Here is a 24,678-nt window from a genome sequence, read left to right as displayed (position 1 = left end):
TATTGAGGTTAAATATATTTTTGTGCTTACTTAATTTTTCTGAAGTAGGCGGCCAAGAATTAGTCCTATGTGAACCATTCAGCTATATTGGAGTTAAAGATACCATTGTGAATAAAATACTTACACATTCACAAATATTTCAATTTCAATTATTGAATTCCGTTCTTATTACTCGAATATTTATTTTTAGGCACACTTGTAAATACAATATTTATTGAGCGCAGCACCTTTAAAGGTATTTATTTTCTACACATATACAATTTCTTTAGTCTAATTGGCGGTATGACTCAATGTTTATGGGGTTAAAAGCTATTTAAAGTATAATTTATATATTTTATTAGGTGCGCAACTGAAAAATATGGTTACAAGTGAATCATTATTGCCCATTGTTGGCTACTACTTTTTCCCATCTTTCTGGTAGATATCGTATACCAACTGTTCATCTTTTGAGGCTATCCACGGATCAAGCCATTTTTTGATGTCTTCATATGAATGGAGCTGCTGGTCAGCTAGACAATGTGCCATCAATCGGAATAGGTGATAATCGGACGGCGCAATATCTCAAAAATATGGCGGGTGGGGTAGGATTTCCCATTTCAGTGTTTCCAGATAGGTTTCACCAGGTTTTGCAACATGGGGCCGAGCGTTGTCATGCTGTGGGATCACTTTTTCATGCCTCTCCGCGTATTGCGGCCGCTTCTCGCGCAGTGCTTGGCTCAATCGCATCAATTGAAGTGACACCGATCCCCAGTGATGATTTCGCTTGGTTTTAACAGTTTCTAATAAATAACACCAACTTGGTCCCAAGAAATACGTAGCATAACCTTCGCAGCGTGAATATTCAGCCGAGTCGACGACGTAGAAGCATGACCGGGCAGTTCCCATGACTTTCTCTCCTTTGGATTGCATTAATGAATCCGTTTTTCATGACCTATAACTATGCGATGAAGAAACCCCTTCCTCTTTTGCCGATGGAGCAGTCATTCACGGGCGAAAAAACGACGTTCAACATCCCTTGGTTTTAACTCATAAGGAACCCAAGTCCCCTGTTTCTGAACCATTCTCAAAGCATGCAATCGCATGGAAATGGATTGGCGGGTAACTCCTAATACTAAAGCAAGCTCTTCTTGCGTTTGACACGGATCCTCATTGAGCAATGCCTCCAATTCAGCGTCTTCGAAGGTTTTTGGTCTTCCTTCACGCGGACGGTTGTCAACATTAAAATCGCCGTGTTTGAAGCGACGGAACGAATCTCGGCACGTTGTTTCACTTAAAACAGCATCTCCATAAACTTTTTGTATGATAGCTCTCGATGCGCTTCAGCCGCCGTTTTTTCGAATGAAAGTGGAAAATCAACACTTCCCGCAAATGACGATTATTCGGCACAAAATCAGAAATTTTCACAAAACCAAAAGTATTTGATACCAAAACAAAATCACTAATGTGTCGAATCACTTTGTTTACCATATATCTAAGCTTGGTTTATGACGTTTAGGTTTTGTTGGAATCAACTAGCACACACTGCTGGCGGCATCTATTGACAGACAGCGGGAACTTAGTTGCGCACCTAATAATTATCATTGAATTTCAGCCTCCAGACGTTGCACCCATATGTGGAAGTGGGTCTTATGACAGTTTTGTATATTCATAGTTCCTGGTTTCTAGAAAGTAATCTCGACTTAATCAGTTTGTATGTGCGCAGTACGATTTACTTGCAGCTTCTGTCCTGTCTTGTATGGCAATAGACGTATCTTTCTGTGCGCTCAGCACAGCTCCAAGGTACCTAAACTCATTAAATATTTCAAAACTATAGCTGATGATTTATAAGTAGTCCGGTGCAATGACCTAAATTTCGACGTTTTTTCATGAATATTTTTTGAAAAGAAAGTAAAATGCGATCGTTTTAAAGTTTTTACATATTTTTATAGGTGTTTTGAAGTATATATTGTAAAAAAAAACTTTTTAAAGTTAATTTTAAATTCATTTGTTTAAAATTTTTGACGTCAAAGTGGAGTCCTTAAAAAAAAGATGAGTTGGTTCGGGGAAAGACACATCCTTCCAAAGTCATATGAAATAAAAAATTCAAAGAGTTTCTTATTCTGTAGACTTTGTTTTAGGTCATGAACCTAAAATATACATAAAAATAAAAAAAAACAAAAACAAAATGGCGGGCTTGTGAAAAAAGTTGTCAAAATCTAATTTTTTTTCTTCATAAATTGTTTAAATTAAATAGGTTATTATTAAAAAATTTAATATTTTAAAGGTCCGGGATCTAGACATGTGTGTCTGGAATAACGAGCTAAATTTTTAGCCAAATCGGTTGAATAGTTTTGAGTCAGTGATTCCCCCAAATTTCGAAAACATGGTTTTGAGAAAAACGCGTTTAAAGTTTCGACAACAGATTTTTTATAAAAAAATTATTCTGTTTTCTCTGCCCTCAAAATCCGTGCATTGTCAACATCGTCAGCGTAGTCCCTGGCTGTTTGTCCTAATGTAACGCCCATTGTCTCCATAACCTTGAGTACAGGTAGAAAACCCTCATTAAAGATGCCAGCGGCGGTATAAGTAGCAATTTCCAGAACGTTTTTCCCAGTAAAAGTATGCTTCGGAGCAAAATGCCATGCACAGTGATTAAAACGTACTTGAAACTAGAGCCATGGTTTACTTCAAAATCACTGTTATCTTTCTGTTTTTTTGCGCTTGTACTCACAAAATCAGTATCAGCTTCTGCAGTAAATTGATTCCCCTTAAATCATCTCTTTCTTTCGCCCTTATTCTGAAGCGCTTGTTTCCCATTTCAGAGCAGTGTGTATTCATCGAGTGCAAAACGTTTACTGATGAACTGCTCGATGGTACAGATCAGTATATTGTACCAAATTCTTATATATTATTTTGTCTTTGTAAGTCGAATTTTTTGGTACTATACGTATACCTGGGTATACCTGGGTTATACCTGGGTATACGTATTGTATACCGGATAATAAAACAGGGTACGGTCAGAGCAGCTGCTGCTGGCGTGTCACACGCTTTCATACACACTACGGCGCGCTCTCTTATTTTAGCTATAACTTTAAAAATGATGATTTATATACATAAGTAAATACTCTTGGTTGTTTATTTTTATTTGCAGTTGTGCATATCAGAGTGTATTGGATTTAGATGGGCGAAATTAGTTGTCAATCACGTCCAATTTTTATGAAAAATAAAAGAAAAAAGGGTATCATTCAGTAGCATAAAATTCTGAAACATTTAACAAACTTCTTAACTATATAACTTTAAAAATAAAAAAAAAATTTCTGTCTGAAATTTGTATAGTACGAGTATATCTTTAAGATGTTTTTCTTCCGAAAAATGTAAAAAAAAAAATTTTTTTGAACCCGTCACACCGGGCTACTACCATAAGCTATGTATTGCGTTGCGCGCGTCACCTTCCATATATTTAGTTTTTTCTTCGGTGATGATAAGTCCTTTCATCCTAGCAGATGATTCTAGATGCATAAATGTTTCATGTACAGCCTGTTTGTTTCTGTATAATGAAATGAATGTCATCTCAAAATTAAGATCACATCATAAAAGTCGAGTATTTTTCTGGTTTTCACGTTAGCCACCAATTTAAAACCAAATGAATTTAAAATCAAAAATTTAACTACGGCTGTGAAATTGCCCACTAATTATATAAGATGCCACAAAACGAACCATCCAATTTTGTTTTGAATACCTGTTTTACAAATTAAAAAAATATTATTTTGCTCCATTGTTTACTCGATGTTGTTTAAAAAAAAGCATTTAAAAATTAACATTCTTTCAGGTTTCACTATTATCAAAATACGGTACTTAACAATCAAATAATTCCTGAAAAATTGCATCATCTAATCGACCACCATGAGCACATCTACATATAAAATCTACCAAACAGTCAATTCATGAATGCCAAATTGTGGAGAAGTCCCAATATCGATGGTGAAGGTTGTCCAGCAACACTTTTCGCTGCAGCAGTAATATTCTCAACAGAAAATCTAGTTTTTGCTCTCTCAGTCGTTTTTCTATCTTCGGTAGAACCCGTTTCTTGAAACTTTTTCAACTAATTTTGAATTGTCTACTCATTCGTGTGATTATTTGTGCCAAAAAAAGAAAAAGTTTTTGGGATATGTTCTTTTTAAAGATCATATTCATTCATTCATCCATTTTCATACTATCACTAATTTATACAATCAATTTAAATAGTCAATACTTTGAATGCATTGTTCTATCGCGTAAATTTCCACATCTGCTTACTTTAAAAATCTCAAAGACATGAAGAAGGTAACGTCGAGAAATTATGCCTTACTGACATTCAAGCGTCACTTTTGAAAGGCCTTTTATATTGTATAAATAATTAGCGCTTACATCGTCCTCCAATTCCTTACATACACTTCCAATTTCTGACTCCCGTCTGGATGCTATTCCACAAGTGGCGGAACTTACAATTTTGTGGCACCTCCAAACGGCAGATGGTTTTTTTAAATGGGCGTTATTGAAATTACATTTTATTTATTTGAAGCTTTACAGATGTCTACTTTGGGAAGAAAAACATGAACAGAAAACCATAACTCCTTTCATGACCCGCAAGCTGCGCATCGAGCGTAATTAATTTTGGGAGAGTTTGAGCGTAAATATTCCCTTTTTAATTTTCTGCAGGCAATCACATTTTCATATCTGTCTTTTGTGCGTCATAACAGAAATCCAATAACCATTCCCACGCCTTATTATTGCTTTCGTAAATGATAGCTTGTCACTTCCGTTGGAACGCTGTACCACTCTGTTAACCCCTGGGCGCCCGACGCTCTAGGTGTTAATGCTCTCACGTAATTGCGTCGCACAATATTCATTCAATTTTTATTGATTTAACATTTTTTAATTCATTTTTACTACAAACTTAAATACATATTTATGTTTATCTTATTAACAACTGACATTTCAATAAGCCGTAAATGCAAAACGACAGACTACATACATTTACAACTTCCAACCAATCGCAGCAGCAAAACATATTGACCGCCGTCTTGTTGCCCTGCTTTACCCATCACACTGCATAATCTACGGCCTCAGAGCCTGCTCAATCCAATCTACATAATCAGCAACACGTGTATATACCGCAGGCCAACCCTCCAGACCGCAACGATTGCCAAAAGATACAACACCCTCTAGGTACCAACGATTTCGGGCACTTTGACGCATCAGTGGACCACCAGAATCACCATCACAACTATCCTTGGAAAATTCACCGCCCGCACAGAGCTGCGATGTAATCAGATTGACATTTCGTGATGAAAATTTACGTGCACATTCATCGTGATCCACAACCGGTACGGCCAATTCCTGCTTCACATTGCTCTGACGTGCTATATACCTCAAGCGTGAGTGAGCAAAGAGTGAGTCAGTCAAAGTCCGATGAAGGAAAATGAAGAAGACGCAAAAGAAAAAATGGGAAAAGAAGAGAAGAACAAACAAACATTACATAAGATGGCACATCGAACAATGAAAATACGCATAAAATAAAAAATTACTACATAAAATGGGCTGAATCAATATTTGTGTGTGAGCTGGCCGGCGGTGTACGAGTGTACTTGCATAGCGCAACCAGCATATCGTCCCATATTGGCAATGTACCATAACGCACGCGTACGCCTCTTTTCAATTCACTACTCTTACTCACCTACCTACTACTTGCCTACCTACTTATTTTATATTCTTACTTACTTACTTACTTATATTGTCACACGATTACTCACAAACTTACCCAGTAATGTGCGCCCCCAACCTGCTACTGTGAGCAGCTCACCCACGTTTATGGCCTGACGGCTGCTCGCCATCGGCAAGCAAACTGGCCTAATGAAATCCGTATATGTCACGTCCTCTGCCATTCGTATCAGCGCAATATCATGATGACGGTTATTGTTGTTGGGCTGGTACTGTGGATGCGGTATCACCTGTTCGTATCCCAATTTTACAACTTCTTTGTTGCAGTCCTCTCGTATGCAATCGATTTCTGTACTAATATCATACTCGCCCAGATGAATGGTGGAGCTGCAGATTGTGCGAATTGTGGATAGCGAATTTTCCGGTTTGACATCGGTTGCAGATGACAGCGATAGGTTGGTGGTTTGTGGGTTTTTCGTATTCACAGGTTAACAGAACGATGGCGGTGAAATGCAAAGGATCGAAAATTTGTGCAGTTCCACATGAGGGAAGAGAAAAAAATTACATAATAAATAAATTAAAATTTAAGTGAATGTTGGAAAATGCGCCAAATGATGTGTGAACGCAATGTAAATACTATGGATGAAATAAAAGAATATAAACAGTACAAAATGAAGGTATGTTGAAATATTTTAAGCTAAACCGGTTGAAAGCAGATTGTAAAACTGAGTAAGTGAATGTTGCAGAGGGGGTTTTATTGACAGTTAAAGTAGAGATAAAAAATCTGATTGCGCCCATATGTGGAAAGAGTAGCAAAAGAATTGCAATGAAAATATTAAGGGTGCTCAGATTGGAGGTACTTTTTTCAATAGGGTTTTTTAACAGTTCAGCTGTGACTATTGTCACACTAAATACATATTTTTTTTTTTGTATTCATTGATGTTTCATCATGGAAGTCTTATGCCTAAAAAAGGTTTAGAAACCATACAATTCAAAAGGGCTCATCGCGCGCTCAGACCAACTTAGGCGCATTTTTGGCTTAATCCATACATCAATAAACAAAATTGCCACAGTTAGGCTGAAAAGCAATCGGAAGCTATTTCAGAACAGTTATTGCATACATTCAGACCAACCGTTTGGTAAAGCCTATGGGCTGGATGAATCATCAGCCAATATTTCTTCAAAAACGAGGCGCCATTGTAACAGTGAATGGCGAACGATATCGCGCCATGGTAAACGACTTTTAGATGCCGGAAATTGAAGCCCGTGCTCTTCACGACATTTGGTTCTAACAAGATGGCGCTACTTGCCATTCACCCCGTGAAAGAATGGATTTACTGCATCGTCGTTTCGGTGAGCAGTTTAACTTTCATCTCGACCTAGTGAATTGCCCAGCAAGATCGGGTGATATCGCACTTTTGGACTTTTATTTGTGGGGTCATGTAAAGTCTGAACGCCTTCTGGATAAATCGATTTCTACTGAGGCATTGGAAGCCAACTTTATAGTACTAAAGTAAGTCACGAGATACCGACCAAACTCCTCCAGCAAGTCATTCAAAATTGGCTAGACTCAATCTACCCTTCAATCCTATCTGCAGAAGCTGTCAAGCGGAATGTGAATTCACTATTTATGTGAATGTCCGGGACTAGCCAGGGCACGACTCCGATCCTTCGGTAAGCCTTTCCTACAGCAAATAAAAGAGATCTCAGACATCGAGATAAAGGATTTTCTGTTACACTTGGACCTCACTAAATTGATCTGACTTGGAGACAAAAAAAAAAAAAATACATCATCACACGAGATAGTGGTAGTCAAACGGTGGTGGTCACTAATTAGGAGTATTTCAGTGGAAATGTTCAACCACCTCAACAACAACAACAACATTCAAAATTATGCTTAAGTATGGTGGGATAACCGCGCAGATGAGGCCAGCATTTGGAAAGGATTATCTTTAAAAAATAAATGTCATGAATGGTTCAACACAAAAATAATAAAAATTCTCCATTCAATTTGAGTTTTCTTGGTTTTATTTCAATTTAAAATCCGATAGCTTTAGATTGCTCACCCTTTATTTATTTATTGATCAACCATATTACTTAAACGCTTAAACTGAAAAAAACTTATCAGTTGTTGCTTTTAACAGATACAAAAAGTATTTCCTAAGCGCATGTAAGCCCTGGCCGCCATAGCCGAATGGGTTGGTACGTGACTACCATTCGGAAGTGTCCTACGCAACAATTCAAATCTCCCTGCATGAAACAGCAAGATTATATAAAAACATTTTTCTAATAGTGGTCGCTCACCGGCAGAAAATGTCAAACTTTCGTGTGTATTTCTGCCATGAAAAAGTTGCTCATAAAAAATTTGCGGTCGGAGTCGGCTTAAAAACTATAGGTCCCTCCATTTGTAGAACAACATCAAGACGCACACCACAAATAGGGGGAGCAGCTGAGCCAAACACCCAAAAAGGATATAAGCGCCAATTACATACATATATGTAAGTATGTAAGCCCTGAAAGAAGTGCCATTTTTCATTAGTACTATTGACAATATAACCCAAGCAATGCTCTGTGCTATAAACATTCATTATTTGCTCATCACTAAGAAGGCACTAGTGCCTTAGAACTACTGACTTGGTGGTACTTATGATACCACATGGAGATTTTAGCACCATAATTCACTACTACTCTTAAATAGTTAAGCGTCTACACTTTTGGAACTTTTTATTAAATTCCTATGCTAGTTATATTGGGATGGGTATAAGTCCAAACAGGCTTATTTATTTTGTTACAATTAAGTCCAGGCATACGTGCCTTATTACCTCATCAACATAACTTTTTAGCAATTTTAAAGTTCTCATATATTGTATTTGGAACAGGTTGTTCAATAATTTCTGCGGTTCGGAAAGAGAGGGTGTTACTACTAGCTAAAATTGTTTTTTTTTTTTTTGTTATGCTGGTACCCTCTTCATATGAGCGTATGGAAAGTCTTATTTCAATCTATCAATTAGTTCTTTGTTTACAAGCCATTTAGTATCGACGCGCCACAGTATTTTCTACAATAAAAAAAAGGAAGTTTGTGAACGAATGTTAAAGGTGTAAAAGGACGTAAAGATGGGTTGCTCAATTTAAACGTGGTCCTACAAGCCTTGAAAAAAATCCACATCAAGGACGTCCAAAAACAACAACAACGCCGGAAATCGTAGGAAAAGTACAAATGCAATTAATTTTTTTTTCTCATTTTATTTATTTTTTGTTATTATTCTTCTTTGGGTAATTTTTCTGCTTTATTTTATTTTATTTTATTTTATTTTATTTTATTTTATTTGAATTTACTTAACTTTATTTTATTTCTTATTTGTTTATTTTGTTTATTTTCTTGCAGCTATTTATTTTATTTTATTTTATTTCAGTTCAAATTATTTTATTTAAATATATATATATATATATATTTTTGTATAATTTATTTAGTGCTTTTTAATTTAACTTTATTTCATTTCATTTAAATTTTGATTTTGTTTTATTATTATTAATATGTTTTTTTCTTTCATTTTACTTGTTTCTCGTTTTTTTAATTTTATCTTAATTTAATTTATTTTACTCTTCTCTTTTTTTGCAGTGATTTAGTTTATTTTATGTCAGTTCGTATTATTTTCTGTCAATTTATTATAATAGCGCACTTTATTTTAATTTATTTATTCTTCGTTATTCAGTTCAAGTAATTTTTTTTTATTCTTATTATTTAATTAAATGTTTTTAACTTTAATTTATTTGGATTTATATACTTTAATTTTTTAATTTTAATTTTGCTTTATTTTTACTTTTTTTTTTGTAATATATTAATATAATATTTTATTTTATTTTAATTTTTAATTTTTTATTTCACTTTATTTTATTTGATTTTCATTTCAATTCTTATTTTATTTTACTTTATTTTAATTTATTTTATTTTATTTTATTTTATTTTATTTTATTTTATTTTATTTTATTTTATTTTATTTTATTTTATTTTATTTTATTTTATTTTATTTTATTTTATTTTATTTTATTTTATTTTATTTTATTTTATTTTATTTTATTTTATTTTATTTTATTTTATTTTATTTTATTTTATTTTATTTTATTTTATTTTATTTTATTTTATTTTATTTTATTTTATTTTATTTTATTTTATTTTATTTTATTTTATTTTATTTTATTTTATTTTATTTTATTTTATTTTATTTTATTTTATTTTATTTTATTTTATTTTATTTTATTTTATTTTATTTTATTTTATTTTATTTTATTTTATTTTATTTTATTTTATTTTATTTTATTTTATTTTATTTTATTTTATTTTATTTTATTTTATTTTATTTTATTTTATTTTATTTTATTTTATTTTATTTTATTTTATTTTATTTTATTTTATTTTTTTTTTTTGAGCTTAATCCATCTCGGCTATTGCCGGAGATTACACATCCCGGATAAAATTTTCAAGGGATTGTGCTCTGGTGGAGCGTAGTCCAAGTTCTACGCCCATGCGATTGCTATTGCTTAAATATTTAAAAATCTACGAACTATTGCACATGTGTCCAGTATGGTCGACTTCTGCATGTCTTCTAAGAGGTGTTGGCAGTCATACTTCTTCAAGTTTTTTATTAAATGCTTAGGCACTAATCCAGTGGAAGATATAATTATTGGTATTATATTCACTTCCCTCGCTTTGTACATCCGTTTAAGTTCTATGGCCAGAGCTGCATACTTCGATACTTTGGTGGAGTATGTGCTTTGGATGTTGCGATTAAGGGGCACCGCTATATCGATTACTTCGATCGTTTTATTTGTCTTGTCGAACAAGATAATGTCAGGTTTGTTGGCAGCTGCTGTTTGATCTGTGGATATAAATCTGTCCCAGTACAGTTTAAAATTTGCATTTTCGATTATTGCCTTTGGTTCATATTTAAAATACAAGACTTCTGCTTGTAAGAGACCGTGTTTGATCGCAAGTTGTTGGTGGAGGATCTTTGCTATATTGTTATGTCTCATGACATATTCACGGGGGGCAAGTACGCTACATCCAGCAATTATATGGTCGATTGTTTCACCGTAAATGCCGCACCTTCGGCATCTATCTTCTATTGCCTCGCCATGTATCGACCTTCGGAAATTCCTTGTTGGAATAACTCGGTCTTGGATAGCGATTGCGAAACCTTATTTTATTTTATTTTATTTTATTTTATTTTATTTTATTTTATTTTATTTTATTTTATTTTATTTTATTTTATTTTATTTTATTTTATTTTATTTTATTTTATTTTATTTTATTTTATTTTATTTTATTTTATTTTATTTTATTTTATTTGAGCTTAATCCATCTCGGCTATTGTCGGAGATTACACATCCCGGATAAAATTTTCAAGGGATTGTGCTCTGGTGGAGCGTAGGCCAAGTGCTACGCCCATGCGATTGCTATTGCTTAAATATTTAAAAATCTACGAACTATTGCACATGTGTCCAGTATGGTCGACTTCTGCATGTCTTCTAAGAGGTGTTGGCAGTCATACTTCTTCAAGTTTTTTATTAAATGCTTAGGCACTAATCCAGTGGAAGATATAATTATTGGTACTATATTAACTTTCCTCGCTTTGTACATCCGTTTAAGTTCTATGGCCAAAGCTGCATACTTCGATACTTTGGTGAAGTATGTGCTTTGGATGTTGCGATTAAGGGGCACCGCTATATCGATTACTTCGATCGTTTTATTTGTCTTGTCGAACAAGATAATGTCAGGTTTGTTGGCAGCTGCTGTTTGATCTGTGGATATAAATCTATCCCAGTACTGTTTAAAATTTGCATTTTCCAATATTGCCTTTGGTTCATATTTAAAATACAAGACTTCTGCTTGTAAGATATTGTGTTTTATCGCAAGTTGTTGGTGGAGGATCTTTGCTATATTGTTATGTCTCATGACATATTCACGGGGGGCAAGTACGCTACATCCAGCAATTATAAATTGTTTGACTATAAATGCCGCACCTTCGGCACCTATCCTCTATTGCCTCACCAAGTATCGACCTTAGGAATAACTCTTATTGGAATAACTCGGTTCTGGATAGCGATTGAGAAACCTTCTGTTTCAGAAATTAATTTTCCTCTTTTTAACCGTAAATTGGATGATTACTCGTCTATCCATTCCATTTCAAGATCATCAAAATTTCTACAGAGGACTTAACCCCCTCAGGTACTGGGAATTCCTGTTCCACCAAACTGAGCGGGGTAAAGACATTATCTGCCACAGCGATAGCCTTAAATAGAGGAAACTCATTGCTAAGAAAATATGTACGTAGCTTCGAGGTTTGCGAAAAGTGTAGACGCGCTACATTAATGATGCCTCTCCCACCAACGTTTCGAGGAAGCAAAATGACTTTGGAACGTAGTAAAATTGGTGCGTATCAGCGTTTCAATCTGTAAGATATCTGTTTGAGACCACTTAATTACTCAAACGAGTAGTTCAAAGGAGGTATGGCCCAGGTATTAATTGCTCTGCATTTTTAAAACAGCTTTTAATCGTGCCCCAATAATATTTTATTTATTTTATGTTATTCCACTTTACTTTAATTGACTTTATCTTATTTTATTTTCCACACCGCTTATTATATTTTTTGTATACCTCTCCAAATTTGTATCCCATATATCCAAATGTTAAGTCCACACCTCCACAAACACACAACACTATCAAGCCACTTCATAACGGCTCATTAGATTTACCGATACAACCACCAGTTTCCACTTAACGGTATTAAAACATTTATCAAATTAGAAGCATTTCTGAATTCCAGCCAAATATATTTATAAGCTAATGAAATATTTTACCAACTACAGCAATTTAATTAATGACACTCCACTTTAGCCCACCAATATATTATGCAAACGTGCTTATGATTGCTTCTACAGATACACATACATACATATGTGCATGTGAATCTGTGCACGTGTTGAGCTCATTACGGGTTTGAAATGGCATAAGTTTGAAGCAAATCTATTAACTTATCGTTAGATAAATGGTTATGTTCTCTATAAATACGGATAGCTTAGTCTAAAAAGTTTTTCATGAAACCAAAACACAAAATACCCAATTATTTTTTTATTGTACCTATAGTAAAAAATATTACTTAAAATGTGTTAATTCAAAATAAGTCGTTTAATAATTTCGTGTCATATTCTGGGAGTAAAGTGAGAATATTTGTTGAGGAAATTTTTACTAGCTAGCTATTAGGCATATGTTTGGGTGAGCTAAACTTTATTCCACCCATGGTTTCAATTCTGAACAGGCTGCAGAGGAGTAAATGTGCAAATATAAAGATGGGATGAGTATAACCTCAGCAGCTGCTCTTATTAACTATAGTACTTAATTTGCTTCCGTAGAATCTGAGATTTCTGGAGGAAGATATGTCGGCTGCATTCTTATGGACTAAGGCACGACCAGAGGAAATACAGCTCAATAAAATAGGACAAATACTAAAATTTGTTGAGAAATATGGGATCAGAAAAATACATCGATTCCATGAAGTGAGCATATCTTTCGGGTCACAGTGCTAAATCCCCTCATAACAATAAAATGGCACTACGAATAAGGTTTCGGGCACACAAAAGAAGTATCCTTGGGCTGGTATCACAGTTTAAGGGAGCATTGGAGTTCAAGGAGCATTGGAGATTTTTATTATTTCGGCCTTAAAGTCTAGACTAGGTTAGGTTAACAACCTTGCTCTACTCCCAGCTACGGCTGGATAATTACAGACGAAATGTTCTACTTCCTCTTCCTCGTCTCTATAACTTCTGCAGTATTCAAGCGGAAACACTCCCAACCTAGAATAGAGCCTACCTAACAGCCAATGATCCTGATCTTTTCTTATCTATTTGGGGCAAACTAGCGTGGTTCTAACACACGTATTTTCTTCTCTCCACAACCTATTGGCCTCCTGGAGAATAGTATTTTGTATCCTTAATTTGCAAATTCCAATATTGCCTCTATTTTCAAGCAGTGGAAGATAGTCACCCTTTATGGCTAGCTCATAGGCCTTACAATTTTCTTCAATATCTTTATTTTTCGGAACCCTTATAAGGCTGATTTTAAGATGTAACATGGTGCTGGATGGCGTTTCAACTAAAACTTCAGATTCTCTTAGGCTTTGATTATGCTGCTGTCGGTTTTTCAATCGAAGGTCAGAAATCAGAGCTTGCAAGCCGCCCGCACCACATAAAACTTATCCATCCATGTAAATTGAAACAAATAAGAAACTTGTCAACCTTAAACAAGTGTGGATCCCAAGGCATTGTAGTGTTCAGAATAATGAAGTCACTGTTGCTTACGAGTTGCTGAGTTTTGGTTCTATGACTTAGCCAATGAGACTAGAGAAATTATGGAACACAAAGGGCACAATAGTCGTTGATCCAGCGTCAGCACTTGCCGAACAAAGCAAGTGTCATTAACTTAACTAAAGGAATTAACTCAAAGAACGAGCGACGATTACTGGTTGAACTCACCGCAAGACAAAATATAGGGAGGCCATATTTGGATATCACAGGACAGCATTGGCAATTCGAATGTGCTTCACTAGTGGAGGTGTATGAGAAATCATAGCACTACCTTTGTTTTTGCTTAGCTTTAGCTAACTAAACCAAAAGGCCACATTTCTGAGCCAAATTAATAAATGGAGAATAAATCACCGCAACCACTTGATGATTCAAAAAGAAATTTGAAGAGCGGTTAACTAAGTAATACGAGGGGTGCCCTTTATATTTCGGAATTAGAGAGCAAAAACAAATTTGAATCATCGAAAATCACTTTATTCTTTTTCAAAATATTCTCCATGAATATCCATACTCTTTTGCATGCATTTGAACCAATTGACGAAGCACTTTTGCCACTCTGAATGAGTTACCTCCAAAACATGCATGAATGCCGCAACCGCTTCTTCAGGTGTCGAAAAACGTTGACCTCTCAGTTTGTTTTTTACGTACAGGAATAAAAAGAAGTCATTCGGTGCCAAGTCAGGACTATATGGCGGATGACCCATTAATTCGATGTTTTGGGAGCTCAAAAATGCAGTTGTTTCAGCCGATGTGTGAGAGCTCACATTGTCCTGGTGAAGAGTGATCCGTCTTTGGCGATTGGTTTTCCTAATTTCTTGGAAGACAACTGGCAAACAAATGGTTGTGTACCACTCAGAATTTACTGTTCTGCGTTGTTCTAGTGGTACGGTTGCGATATGTCCAGTTTTTCCGAAAAAACAGGCAACCATTTGCTTGGAAGTGCTTCGTGAGTGAACAACTTTTGTTGGATTTGGCTCATCTTGAAACACCCTTACAGTCGACTGCTATTTACTTTCGGGCTCATTCGCGTAAATCCATGATTCACCACCTGTCACGATGTCATAGACGTGTTTCGAAGCCCCGCGATAGTATTTTTTGAGCATTTTCTTCGACCAATCGACACCAGCGTTTTTTTGAGCGATTGACAAATTGTGTGGGATCCAACGCGAACAAATTTTTTTGACAGACAAATGTTTATGCAATATTGAATGTATGCTGGTCCCACTAATGCCTAAGATTGTCTCAATCTCACGATAGGTCTCACGACGATCTTGCAATATCAGTTCGCGCACAGCATCAATGGTTTTGGGAACAACAACTGATTTTGGACGACCTTCACGAAATTCCTCTTGGAGTGAACTACGACCACGATTGAATTCACCATACCATCGATAAACAATGGTCCTTGATGGAGCTTCATCGCCAAAAAATTAATTAAGTTCATCTATGCAATGTTGCTGAGTTAATCCACGTCGAAAGTTGTAAAAAATAATCGCACGAAAATGTTCACGATTTAATTCCATTTTTGGACCGAGATGAAGCTTTTAAGTTACTGTAAACAACACAAATAGCGCTGGTATTTCAAAACGTTCTGAGTACGTAAAAGCCAAAAAATGTCAAACTTGGCGATACAGCTGTCAGTTGCCAGGTTGCAACACCAGGGTTGCCAAATCCCGAAATATAAAAGGCACCCCTCGTAGCCCCTATTTCCGCTTTTCTCTATCCCAGTCTCCTTGCACTTTTCACTTAAATTCAATAGGAATTCATTAATAAGTACTTAGGTTTTCATTAAAGTTCTTCCGGCCTATGTAAAATTAATCCATCCTACCCAGGCTGGGCGTAAGGGAATTTCATGTAATTTGCCTAGACTGGCCTTTTATTTAAAATTAATTTATGAATGCGTTTAATTGGTTTTCTGATCGAATTGATTATATTCAAAAGTGTTAACACAAACTGCAAAGCACTTAAATTTCTTTTTAGTAGAATACACGAAATAAAAACGTTTTCCCGCATGAATGCAATGTATGTAAATTATTAAGCCGAAGGAAAAAAATGCGAAAATTAACTAAAAAAATATCTACAACGCAGCGAAACGAATTTAATGTGAAAATGTGTGGCAGAAAAACTTAACATATTCTCGTGCAAAAATATATAATTTGATTGGCCTGATACAAATTATAGACATTTAAAAAAGTTACACTGTTGCATACAAACATACAAATTAGATGTTAACCGGCTTCGCCACAACCGAATATATATAAATTTTGAATATATTCAGCCTTTGAATGCATAGGCTCTCATTAAAATGGAATACCTCAATTCCTTATGAGCACTTAATTGGGAACATGCGGTAAGCAAATAATTATTATATTTTTATTTACGTTTTTTTGCCGCTTCTCTATGCAATATTATGATTTATGATGAAAATTCAGCATTTACTGCTCAAATAATATTATATTACAATATTTTGAGTATTGAGCATTGAAAATCAAACTTCCTCCAGCCATTTCACTTTGAAATCAATTACACTCAATTGGTATGGTTTCGTGGCAATGGAAAAAAAAAGGAAAAGGAAGGATATTTTTGGAGCGTTTAGAAAATGGATAAAAAACAGCGTTTTTTTTTAACATTTATCAGTACTGAACGCAATTGATCCTCATAATGACGTGTCGATTCAAAATAGTTTGAAAAGTTCAGCGTTTTAGAAAAATTATGCATCAGCGCAATTTACACAGATTAAAAATATTGAAAAAGGAAGCAATGGGTAATGGGTGACAACCGCCAGGTGACGCTCTAAGTCAAATGATTTGAGTTCGGTTGTTTTTGTTTTTGTTAGGTTACCACATTTTTGATTAAGGGGGGAGCCTGCTTTAGAGGCATCAAAAAATCGATTTTTTCGAGGATTTTTTTGGGAAGGAAAGAAATATTCGATTGAAACGAAACTTTGTGGTTTTATTGTTATATATTTCAGCAGTCTTCTCAAATTTTTTCATTAAAATATATGTCATATTATGCCTGGTACAAGCATATTGCCGAGGCGCCTCGAGTGTGCATGTGTCGTGCGGCGGGAAAGTTGCAGGTCGCAATTTTCATCTGAAACCAAAAACCCAAAAAGTTTTTTAATTTGGTATAGTATAGCGTCTAGTTAAACCAAGAAAATTAAACAAAAAGTGAGAAATTCAATAATTTTTCGCTAATTAAAAAAAAAAAGAGTAAATTTTGGAAAAGCAAATTCACTTGTTTAAAAAGTGGGTTAATCATAACTTTCTTAAGGTTTTTTAGGTTCAACTAGAAGAGAATTTAATTCCGAATACAATCAATGCTATCTCGTTTCGATAGGACGTTTAACTTTTCCCCTATCTTTCCCGCCAATTAGGAAAAATCGCAAAAATAAAAAATCGAGAAATCGCACTTCGAGCGATGTGGCCGCTCGTATACCTACTCGACGCTTGCTCACAATTTCTTCTGTAACTCCGAAAATATTTTGAATTTGCTTCAGAAATTTTGAGGACACATTCTTGGATAGTTTGGGAAGATATTTATGCAAAACAAAAAAGAATGATTTTTAAGCCTCTAAAGCAGGCTCCCCTCTTAATATTCCTACCAAAATAATATCGCCATTCATTCATAATTGTAAAAGTTACACTGTTTTTAACAAATCTTCCTATGCACGTATTTTCGATCTTTTACAGTTTTAGAAATGGTTTAGAATTTGCAACAACGAGCTTGTATTAAATTTTGCGTAAAAAATTGGTTTAATGATGCGAAAACCTTAGACATATTGGGAAATATTTTCTGTAATTAAAATAGCCACTTACGAGAGGGATGAATGCTCCAGAAGACTCCGTAAATCTATGATAATGAAATAATTAATTTTGGTGACGATGATAGTGTCCCAGACTTGTACATTTTCTTTTGACGTTGACTGAATACGCAAAACTAAGCACGCGAACTTCACTGGGGTAAACTTCACTTCAATCTTTCATTCACTTTTTCGATCTACCTACTAAGTAAATATGACTTCGTTGTGCACCAACTACTGAGGACTTACTGCATGAATTCGAAGTGTAAAATAGGCGTCGCTAAAATGCAGTTAACGGTATATTTCCAGATGTTAGAAATAAACAAACTACAACGCACCAAATATGAAGGAAGAAGAAATGAAGGTTAAATAAAAGGTGAAGTCCAAAATAAATAGGACAGGCTTCATAAAAATGTGCTCGATGGCACCGTCTTTTTAAAGAGTTAGTGTGTTGAAAGTTGCATCCTTAGCTGACTCCCAGTGAGAGCTTGGTAACATTCGGTTTAGTGGACGCGAAGTTATTGCGTCTAAAGTGTCAGTTTGTTTGTGCCATCGGTACAAAAATTAGTTTCGAACAAAGAGCTAAAATCCAATTTTGATTTCAAAGCGGTAAAACGTTTACCGAAACATTTTAATTGATGAAAAAAACTTTATGGCGATGATTGTATATCTCGTGCCAGGATTCATGAGTGGTTTACACGTTTCAGAGATGGGTGAGAGGACATAAATGACAATGAACGTACGAGCCGCCGAAATCAGTAATCACCGAAAACTCCATCGAAATTTTTGGAATTGGAGTTGAATATCTCCAAAACATCGACCTATCGCATTTTAACTGATCATTTGGGCTTACGACAGGTCTGTGCACGTTTCATTCCGTACAAGTTAACTGAGGACCAAACATTGCTCAGAATCGAACATTCGAAAGACTTCATTAAAGAGGCGAGAAAAGACGAGAACTTCCTTTACAACATTGTAACTGGTGAGGAAACGTGGTATTTCTAACATGAACCTGAAAATAAGCGTCAAAGCGCCGAATGGATGGCCCCAGACGAGCCACCACCCAAAATAAAAAACATCGCATCTTGGAGAAGTCAAAAATCAAGTCGATGCTGATTTTTTTTTTACGATTCCAAGAAAATTTTCCACAAAAAGCTCGTGTCAACGGGCCAAACCATCAATCCAATTTTCTATCTTGGCATTTTGCAGCGTTTGTTGCCGAATTCGCCCCGAATACCGCGAAGGAGGAAGCTGGCGCTTATTGCATGATAATGCACCGTCTCATCGATCTCCTCTTGTGACTGATTTTTTGACTATAAATCGTATTTTGACCATCAATCACTCAGCGTATTCGCCTGATATGGCTCCCTGTGACTTTTACCTATTCGAAAAATTGCATTTGGCTATGAAAGGAAAACATTTTCCGTCCGTAGAGGCCATCCACAAGGCTTGTACCGACATCCTGAAGGACATTCCTGTCAATGACCTGAAACTCTTTCGAAATACTTTTAGATCGCGCAAACCAATGTATCGAGGCCAGAGGAGACTTTTTTGAAGAAATAAATTCGAAGTTTTCAGAACAAAGCTCCTGTCGTTTCTATTTTAGCTCGGTCTTGTTTATTTTGGGCTTCACCTTGTATTTAATACATAATGATGACTTTATCTCCATTCGCAAAATGTAATTAAATGCATGTTCATATACACTGCGCAGATGCCAATAGACATACATATATTTCCAGGTTCCCCTAAATAACAAGTTAAACAGGTATTGTATATTACATTTTAAAGGCTTTTGTATTTAGAGTATTTAGATTCTTATATAATATGCAGAGAAGTTTTCACTAAAATGGCCTATATCTGAATTTGATATGGCTCATGCCAAGTAGATTTCAAATTATTTTTTTTTTGCAAGGCAATTTAACACGTCGGGTATAAAAGGTTTTAGCGTTGTTACAATTGAGCTTCAGTTTTTAAGCTCGAAACCTTTTTATATCTCAGTTTGAAATGTAAAGAGCTCGCACGGGTTTGTATACATTTACAATTTCCACTGGCTTGTTCTTATACATCCAACTATAATAGCCCGATATTCTATTATATTCTCTCAAAGCTATAACCTTTGATTTGGTTAGATTAACTTTCCAACCCCCATTTTAAACTGTAACTCGCGTTGCGTTGATCATTGCTTGCAAGCTCGTCGGTGACTCGGCTAATAGCATACATCAATAATCCAAATATTATTTTGCCCATTTTGGGCCCTTCTGGGAGGACATCATTTAGATCATTTAGATATAAAGAGCAAAATGTAGGCCTTATAGACTTCCATCTCTTACACATTGATTTACCACGAATGATTTTTAAAGCTACACATTATGAAATTATATACCCTCTGTAGTATTTCACGCATAATATAATTTATTATCTATATTAACAAACTAAAATTTGTCTCATCTTGAGTAAAGACATCTACTGAAAGCTTAGCAAAAATCGTCTAACCTTCAACTAAAAGCTTACATAAAATTTAGAAAAATTCAGCAAATTTTCATATAAATTTCGGGCTTTTTAAGTTGAATCTTTAGAAAAGTCTCAGGTACACAGCTTATGAAATTCTAGTAAAGTAACTTTAAAGCGGCTAAAAAATCGCTTCGAAATCTTTCGGCGGCTTTTTGCACTTTATTCTATTTAAAACTATCTTTTTGGTGGCAGAAAATGCGCAATCTCAAAAAAATTAAATATAATTAAATTCTATTTTTATAAATTGCGTTTGTTAAATGCAAAACACCGCAAAAGTCGACCCCAAAAATTTGTATATATACATATTTTGTTTTTGGTTTTTGGTATACCGAAATTCGGTGGGTTATAATGGCATACGAAATGCTAGATTTTTAATTTAATAATTAAAAATTTAAATAAATTAATAAGAACTAAAACAATTTTAATTAAAAAGTTCAAAAGTTATATAAAAATTTTTTGAATTTTATTAAATAAATAAAAATGAAAAAAATTTTAATTAAAAAGTTCAAAAATTATATGAAATTATTTTTAATTTTCCAAAATTTTATGTAAAGTTTGAAAGTTTGCTTTATAGGGCTAAAAAGTGAATGACTTTGAAAAATAATAATGAAAAAAATTTCAACTCTAAAAACATTGTAAATATTCAAAGAAAACCTCGTACACTCAGGTATATGAAAACTTAATTAATTTGATCATTCAAAAATGTTTATATCAATCCTTCGAACTTTTTGCGGTTTTTGATGTACGAGGTGTGTTCAAAAAGTTTCGCGAATTTTGAATTTTCGCAAGTTACGTATATTCGAATTTCGATTTTTTTGGGACGATATGTTGGTACTCATGTTTCTCAGTCATGCCGACGAGTTCGGCCATTTTGAATAATCAGTTAATTGGTGACAGCTGCTTTGCGTGCACGTGTTTCGGTTCGTCTTCGATTATAACCTATTCAAAAAGATGGATCAAAAAACCCTTATCAAATTTTGTGTGAAAAAGGAAAATAAGTGCACAGATGCATACTGAATGTTGACTGTGATGTCATACGGAGAAGCTCCTTTGGACTAAAGCAACGTTTATTGGTGGTACAAAATTTTCTCAGAAGGCCGAGAAGATGCAAATGACGAAAAGCGTGCCGGACGTCGGAACACTTCAACAGCAGACGAAAAAATTGATGAAGTGAAGAAAATGGTATTTGCTAATCGTCGAATCACCGTAGCTCGTGCCATTCGATTTTTTCCAATGATTTGGACATGAGACGAGTCGCCGCAAAATTCGTATCAAAACTGCTCAATTTCGAGCAAAAGCAGCATCGCATGAACATTGCTAATGAGACGTTGGACTCTGTCCGCGATGACCCAAATTTGCTCCAGAGGGTCATAACTGGTGACGAATCGTGGATTTATGGTTATGACGTGGAAGCCAAACCTGGAAGCTGCCGCACTAACCAAGACCGAAAAAAGCGCGCCAAGTTCGGTCGAATGTAAAAATTTTGCTTACCGTTTTCTTCGATTGCAGGGGCGTTGTGCATCATGAGTTCTTGCAACAGAGTAAAACGGTCAAAGAGGAATATTACCTGCAAGTTATGCGCAATTTGCGCGAAGCAATCCACCAGAAACGCCCGAATTTGTGGAAGAACAAAAATTGGCTTTTGCATGACGATAACGCCCCTGCTCTGCAAATTGTTGCTTGTGCGCGACTATTTGGCCAAAAACAAAACACTAATGATGCCACAGCCACCGTATTCCCCAGATCTGGCCCCCTGTGACTTTTTCTTGTTCCCTAAAATGAAGAGGCCCATGTAAACATGACGCTACGCTACGACTGACGAGATAAAGACGGCATCGAAGGAGGAGCTGAACAAGATAAAAAAAATGATTTCTTGAAGCGCTTCGAAGATTGGAAAAAACGTTGGCACAAATACATAATATCTCAAGGGGATTACTTTAAAGGGTACAACTTAGATATTAATGAATAAATAAATAATTTCTGAAAAACACAAAATTCGCGATACTTTTTGAACACACCTCGTACATTCCTAACGCGATTGTATTACAAATTAATTTCGCTCCCTTCAGAAATTATTATAATCCATCAGTAAAAAAAAATTTTATTATTTTCTACTCGCATACTGCATTGCTGTTGCTTTATTGTTTACCTGTTTCGTTCATTCGTCTGAAAACTACCTTCATTAGCGTATCTTCATGTTAAAGTAACAAAATATTTGCGCCTAGGCTTCCAGGGCTCGCCCATGTGATTTTAGAAAGTTCATTATTATGTAAAACTATAAAAAATGTTCGAACTTGACTCAAATTTTCTAGCGGTGCTTTTAAATTGACCAATATTTACCAACTTGATTGACAGGATATTCAATTTTCTTGTTTATTAAGTGCACCTGAACCTAAAATATCTCCTTTCTGTTTTCCTGCTCAAGCCGTCAAGACATATTAACGTTTTTTTGACTGACGGAAATTCAACTAGCAGCGCACGAAGATTACCAACTACTTAGGCTGACATACAAACATAGAAATTATAATAGCTTGGTGAAGTGTGTATACAATTTGCGCACTCGCATACACACACAGAAATGTAAATGTGTACGAGTATGTCTATGCGTGCATTCAAGTATTAATTTGTGCCTCAGAAACGTATGTAATGGGTGTACGTATAAGTGTGTGTATCTATAAGTATGTGTGTGTATGTTTATGTACATGTATGCGTGTATTATTTTGCTTAAGTATGCCAGAGCACGTTTACTTACAGTGGACCAACTTCCGCTTCAATGGCTCCCACAACACAGTGCCCCGCTGTCAGCACATAGCGTTGATTTATCAAGCTGCCGCCACAATTGAGTATGGGCTTCCCATTTTCTGTGATAGTAGGCAAGTGCGAAAATAGCAAACAAGCAAACAAGCAAAAACAAAAATAAAATAAAAAAGACAACAAACAAAATCAGAAACAAAAACGAGTGAAAAAACATTGTAAGCATAAAAGGCATTGAAATTCAAATCAATAACGGCGATTTAATCTATCTATAACAAACAGCAGCAGCAAACTGAATGCTGAGAGTTGCTCGCCACCACTACATGCCATATATATGTACGAGCACATATTATACATATGTACATATATGCATATCTACTTACTTTGTGTATATTCAAGCAGCACCATCCAGGGATATTGATCCAGTGCCGTGTCTTTGCCATTGTAAATTTTATCATCCAATGAATTTGGACCGCAAGCAGGCGGCACCGGTAGCACATCGCCTTTGCCATTGCTCGGTGATGGTGGTTTGACAATAGACGGGCGACGTGTTGTCGTAGTGCTTGTGACGGGCATTGGATTTGAGCCATCATTCGACGATGTGAAACCTTTATCAGGCGTACAACAGACATACGGTGACTGGCCATAACCATTGGTACATTGGGATTTTTGCAGAAATTCACGATCTCTTGGTGCGAGGTCGTAGCGTCGCACCACTTCAATAAGACTAGGGCATTCGTATATTGAGACACAATAACCTATTTTGCTATTCGGATTGTTACAGCGAGCTATTAACGTATAAGAGTTGAGAAAAATATTTGAGTAAGTAAATACAAACGCAATAGAATTAAGAGTAAATATACAAGAGAAATATAAGTCAGTATAAACTGGCAATGAGTATTGAGGCAATGAGGCAATGAGTGAGTAAGCGCATGCGCGTAAAAGAGAAAATTTCCCAACACAGCAAAAACGCGAAGCATTGTCGAGACGAAGTAATCATACTCGTAACAACAGCAGCAGCAGCAGCAAAAAAGCAGTAAAAGTAGTAGCAATAGCAGTGCGGTGTTGGGAGCAGCATCCATGCGGTGCCACCAAGCATCATCCCGTCTCCGTTGAAAACGTGCCTCCCTATAATAATGGCATGAACACGAGCAAAAACACCAATTCGCATTGATTGCATTGAACTTTGGCTTTGTTTGTATCGTATTTTTGTTATTTACTTATTTTCTTAGTGTTTTTTTCGCTTTTTTTCATTCACTTCTCATTTGTTTGCGTTTTTGTAACTTTCGTTTGCTTGCCACTGCCATTGCCCGCTCCAATGACTCACCGACTGGGATTTGCGTAAATGTGCGCGATGACACCAGCCGGTCGAGTAAGCAAACTACATACCAGCCAAGCGTACAATTAAACAAGCAAGCCCAGCAATCGGCCAACCAGCCAGCAAGCCAGTCAGCCAGCCAACCGCTTGAGCTACACACAAACAAATCCAACAATAAACCATTTTATTCAACTCAATTACACTCGCTACTTTATGTTGTAAGATTACTTGTAATGATAAAACTAAAGTTAAATAC

General features: G+C 35.4%; 1 protein-coding gene across 1 annotated transcript in view; it reads right to left on the bottom strand.

Annotated features, from left to right (window-relative positions):
* Positions 1-4,829: 4,829 nt before the first annotated feature.
* LOC128871113 (serine protease 7) overlaps positions 4,830-24,678 on the bottom strand; it is a 40,052-nt gene continuing 20,203 nt past the window's right edge. The window contains exons 2-5 of the mRNA XM_054113304.1: positions 23,488-23,892; positions 23,103-23,211; positions 5,780-6,066; positions 4,830-5,381 (exon numbers count right to left, since the gene is read on the bottom strand). Of these exons, the coding sequence (XP_053969279.1) occupies positions 5,077-5,381; positions 5,780-6,066; positions 23,103-23,211; positions 23,488-23,892 (1,106 nt within the window). The 3' untranslated portion in view covers positions 4,830-5,076. The remainder of the gene's footprint in view (positions 5,382-5,779; positions 6,067-23,102; positions 23,212-23,487; positions 23,893-24,678) is intronic.

The sequence above is a fragment of the Anastrepha ludens genome, chromosome 2 (genome assembly GCF_028408465.1).
Source record: "Anastrepha ludens isolate Willacy chromosome 2, idAnaLude1.1, whole genome shotgun sequence".
In the NCBI taxonomy this organism is placed as follows: domain Eukaryota; kingdom Metazoa; phylum Arthropoda; class Insecta; order Diptera; family Tephritidae; genus Anastrepha; species Anastrepha ludens.
The sequence above is the reverse complement of the archived record's forward strand: the minus strand, read 5'-3'. Positions and strand labels throughout refer to the sequence as shown.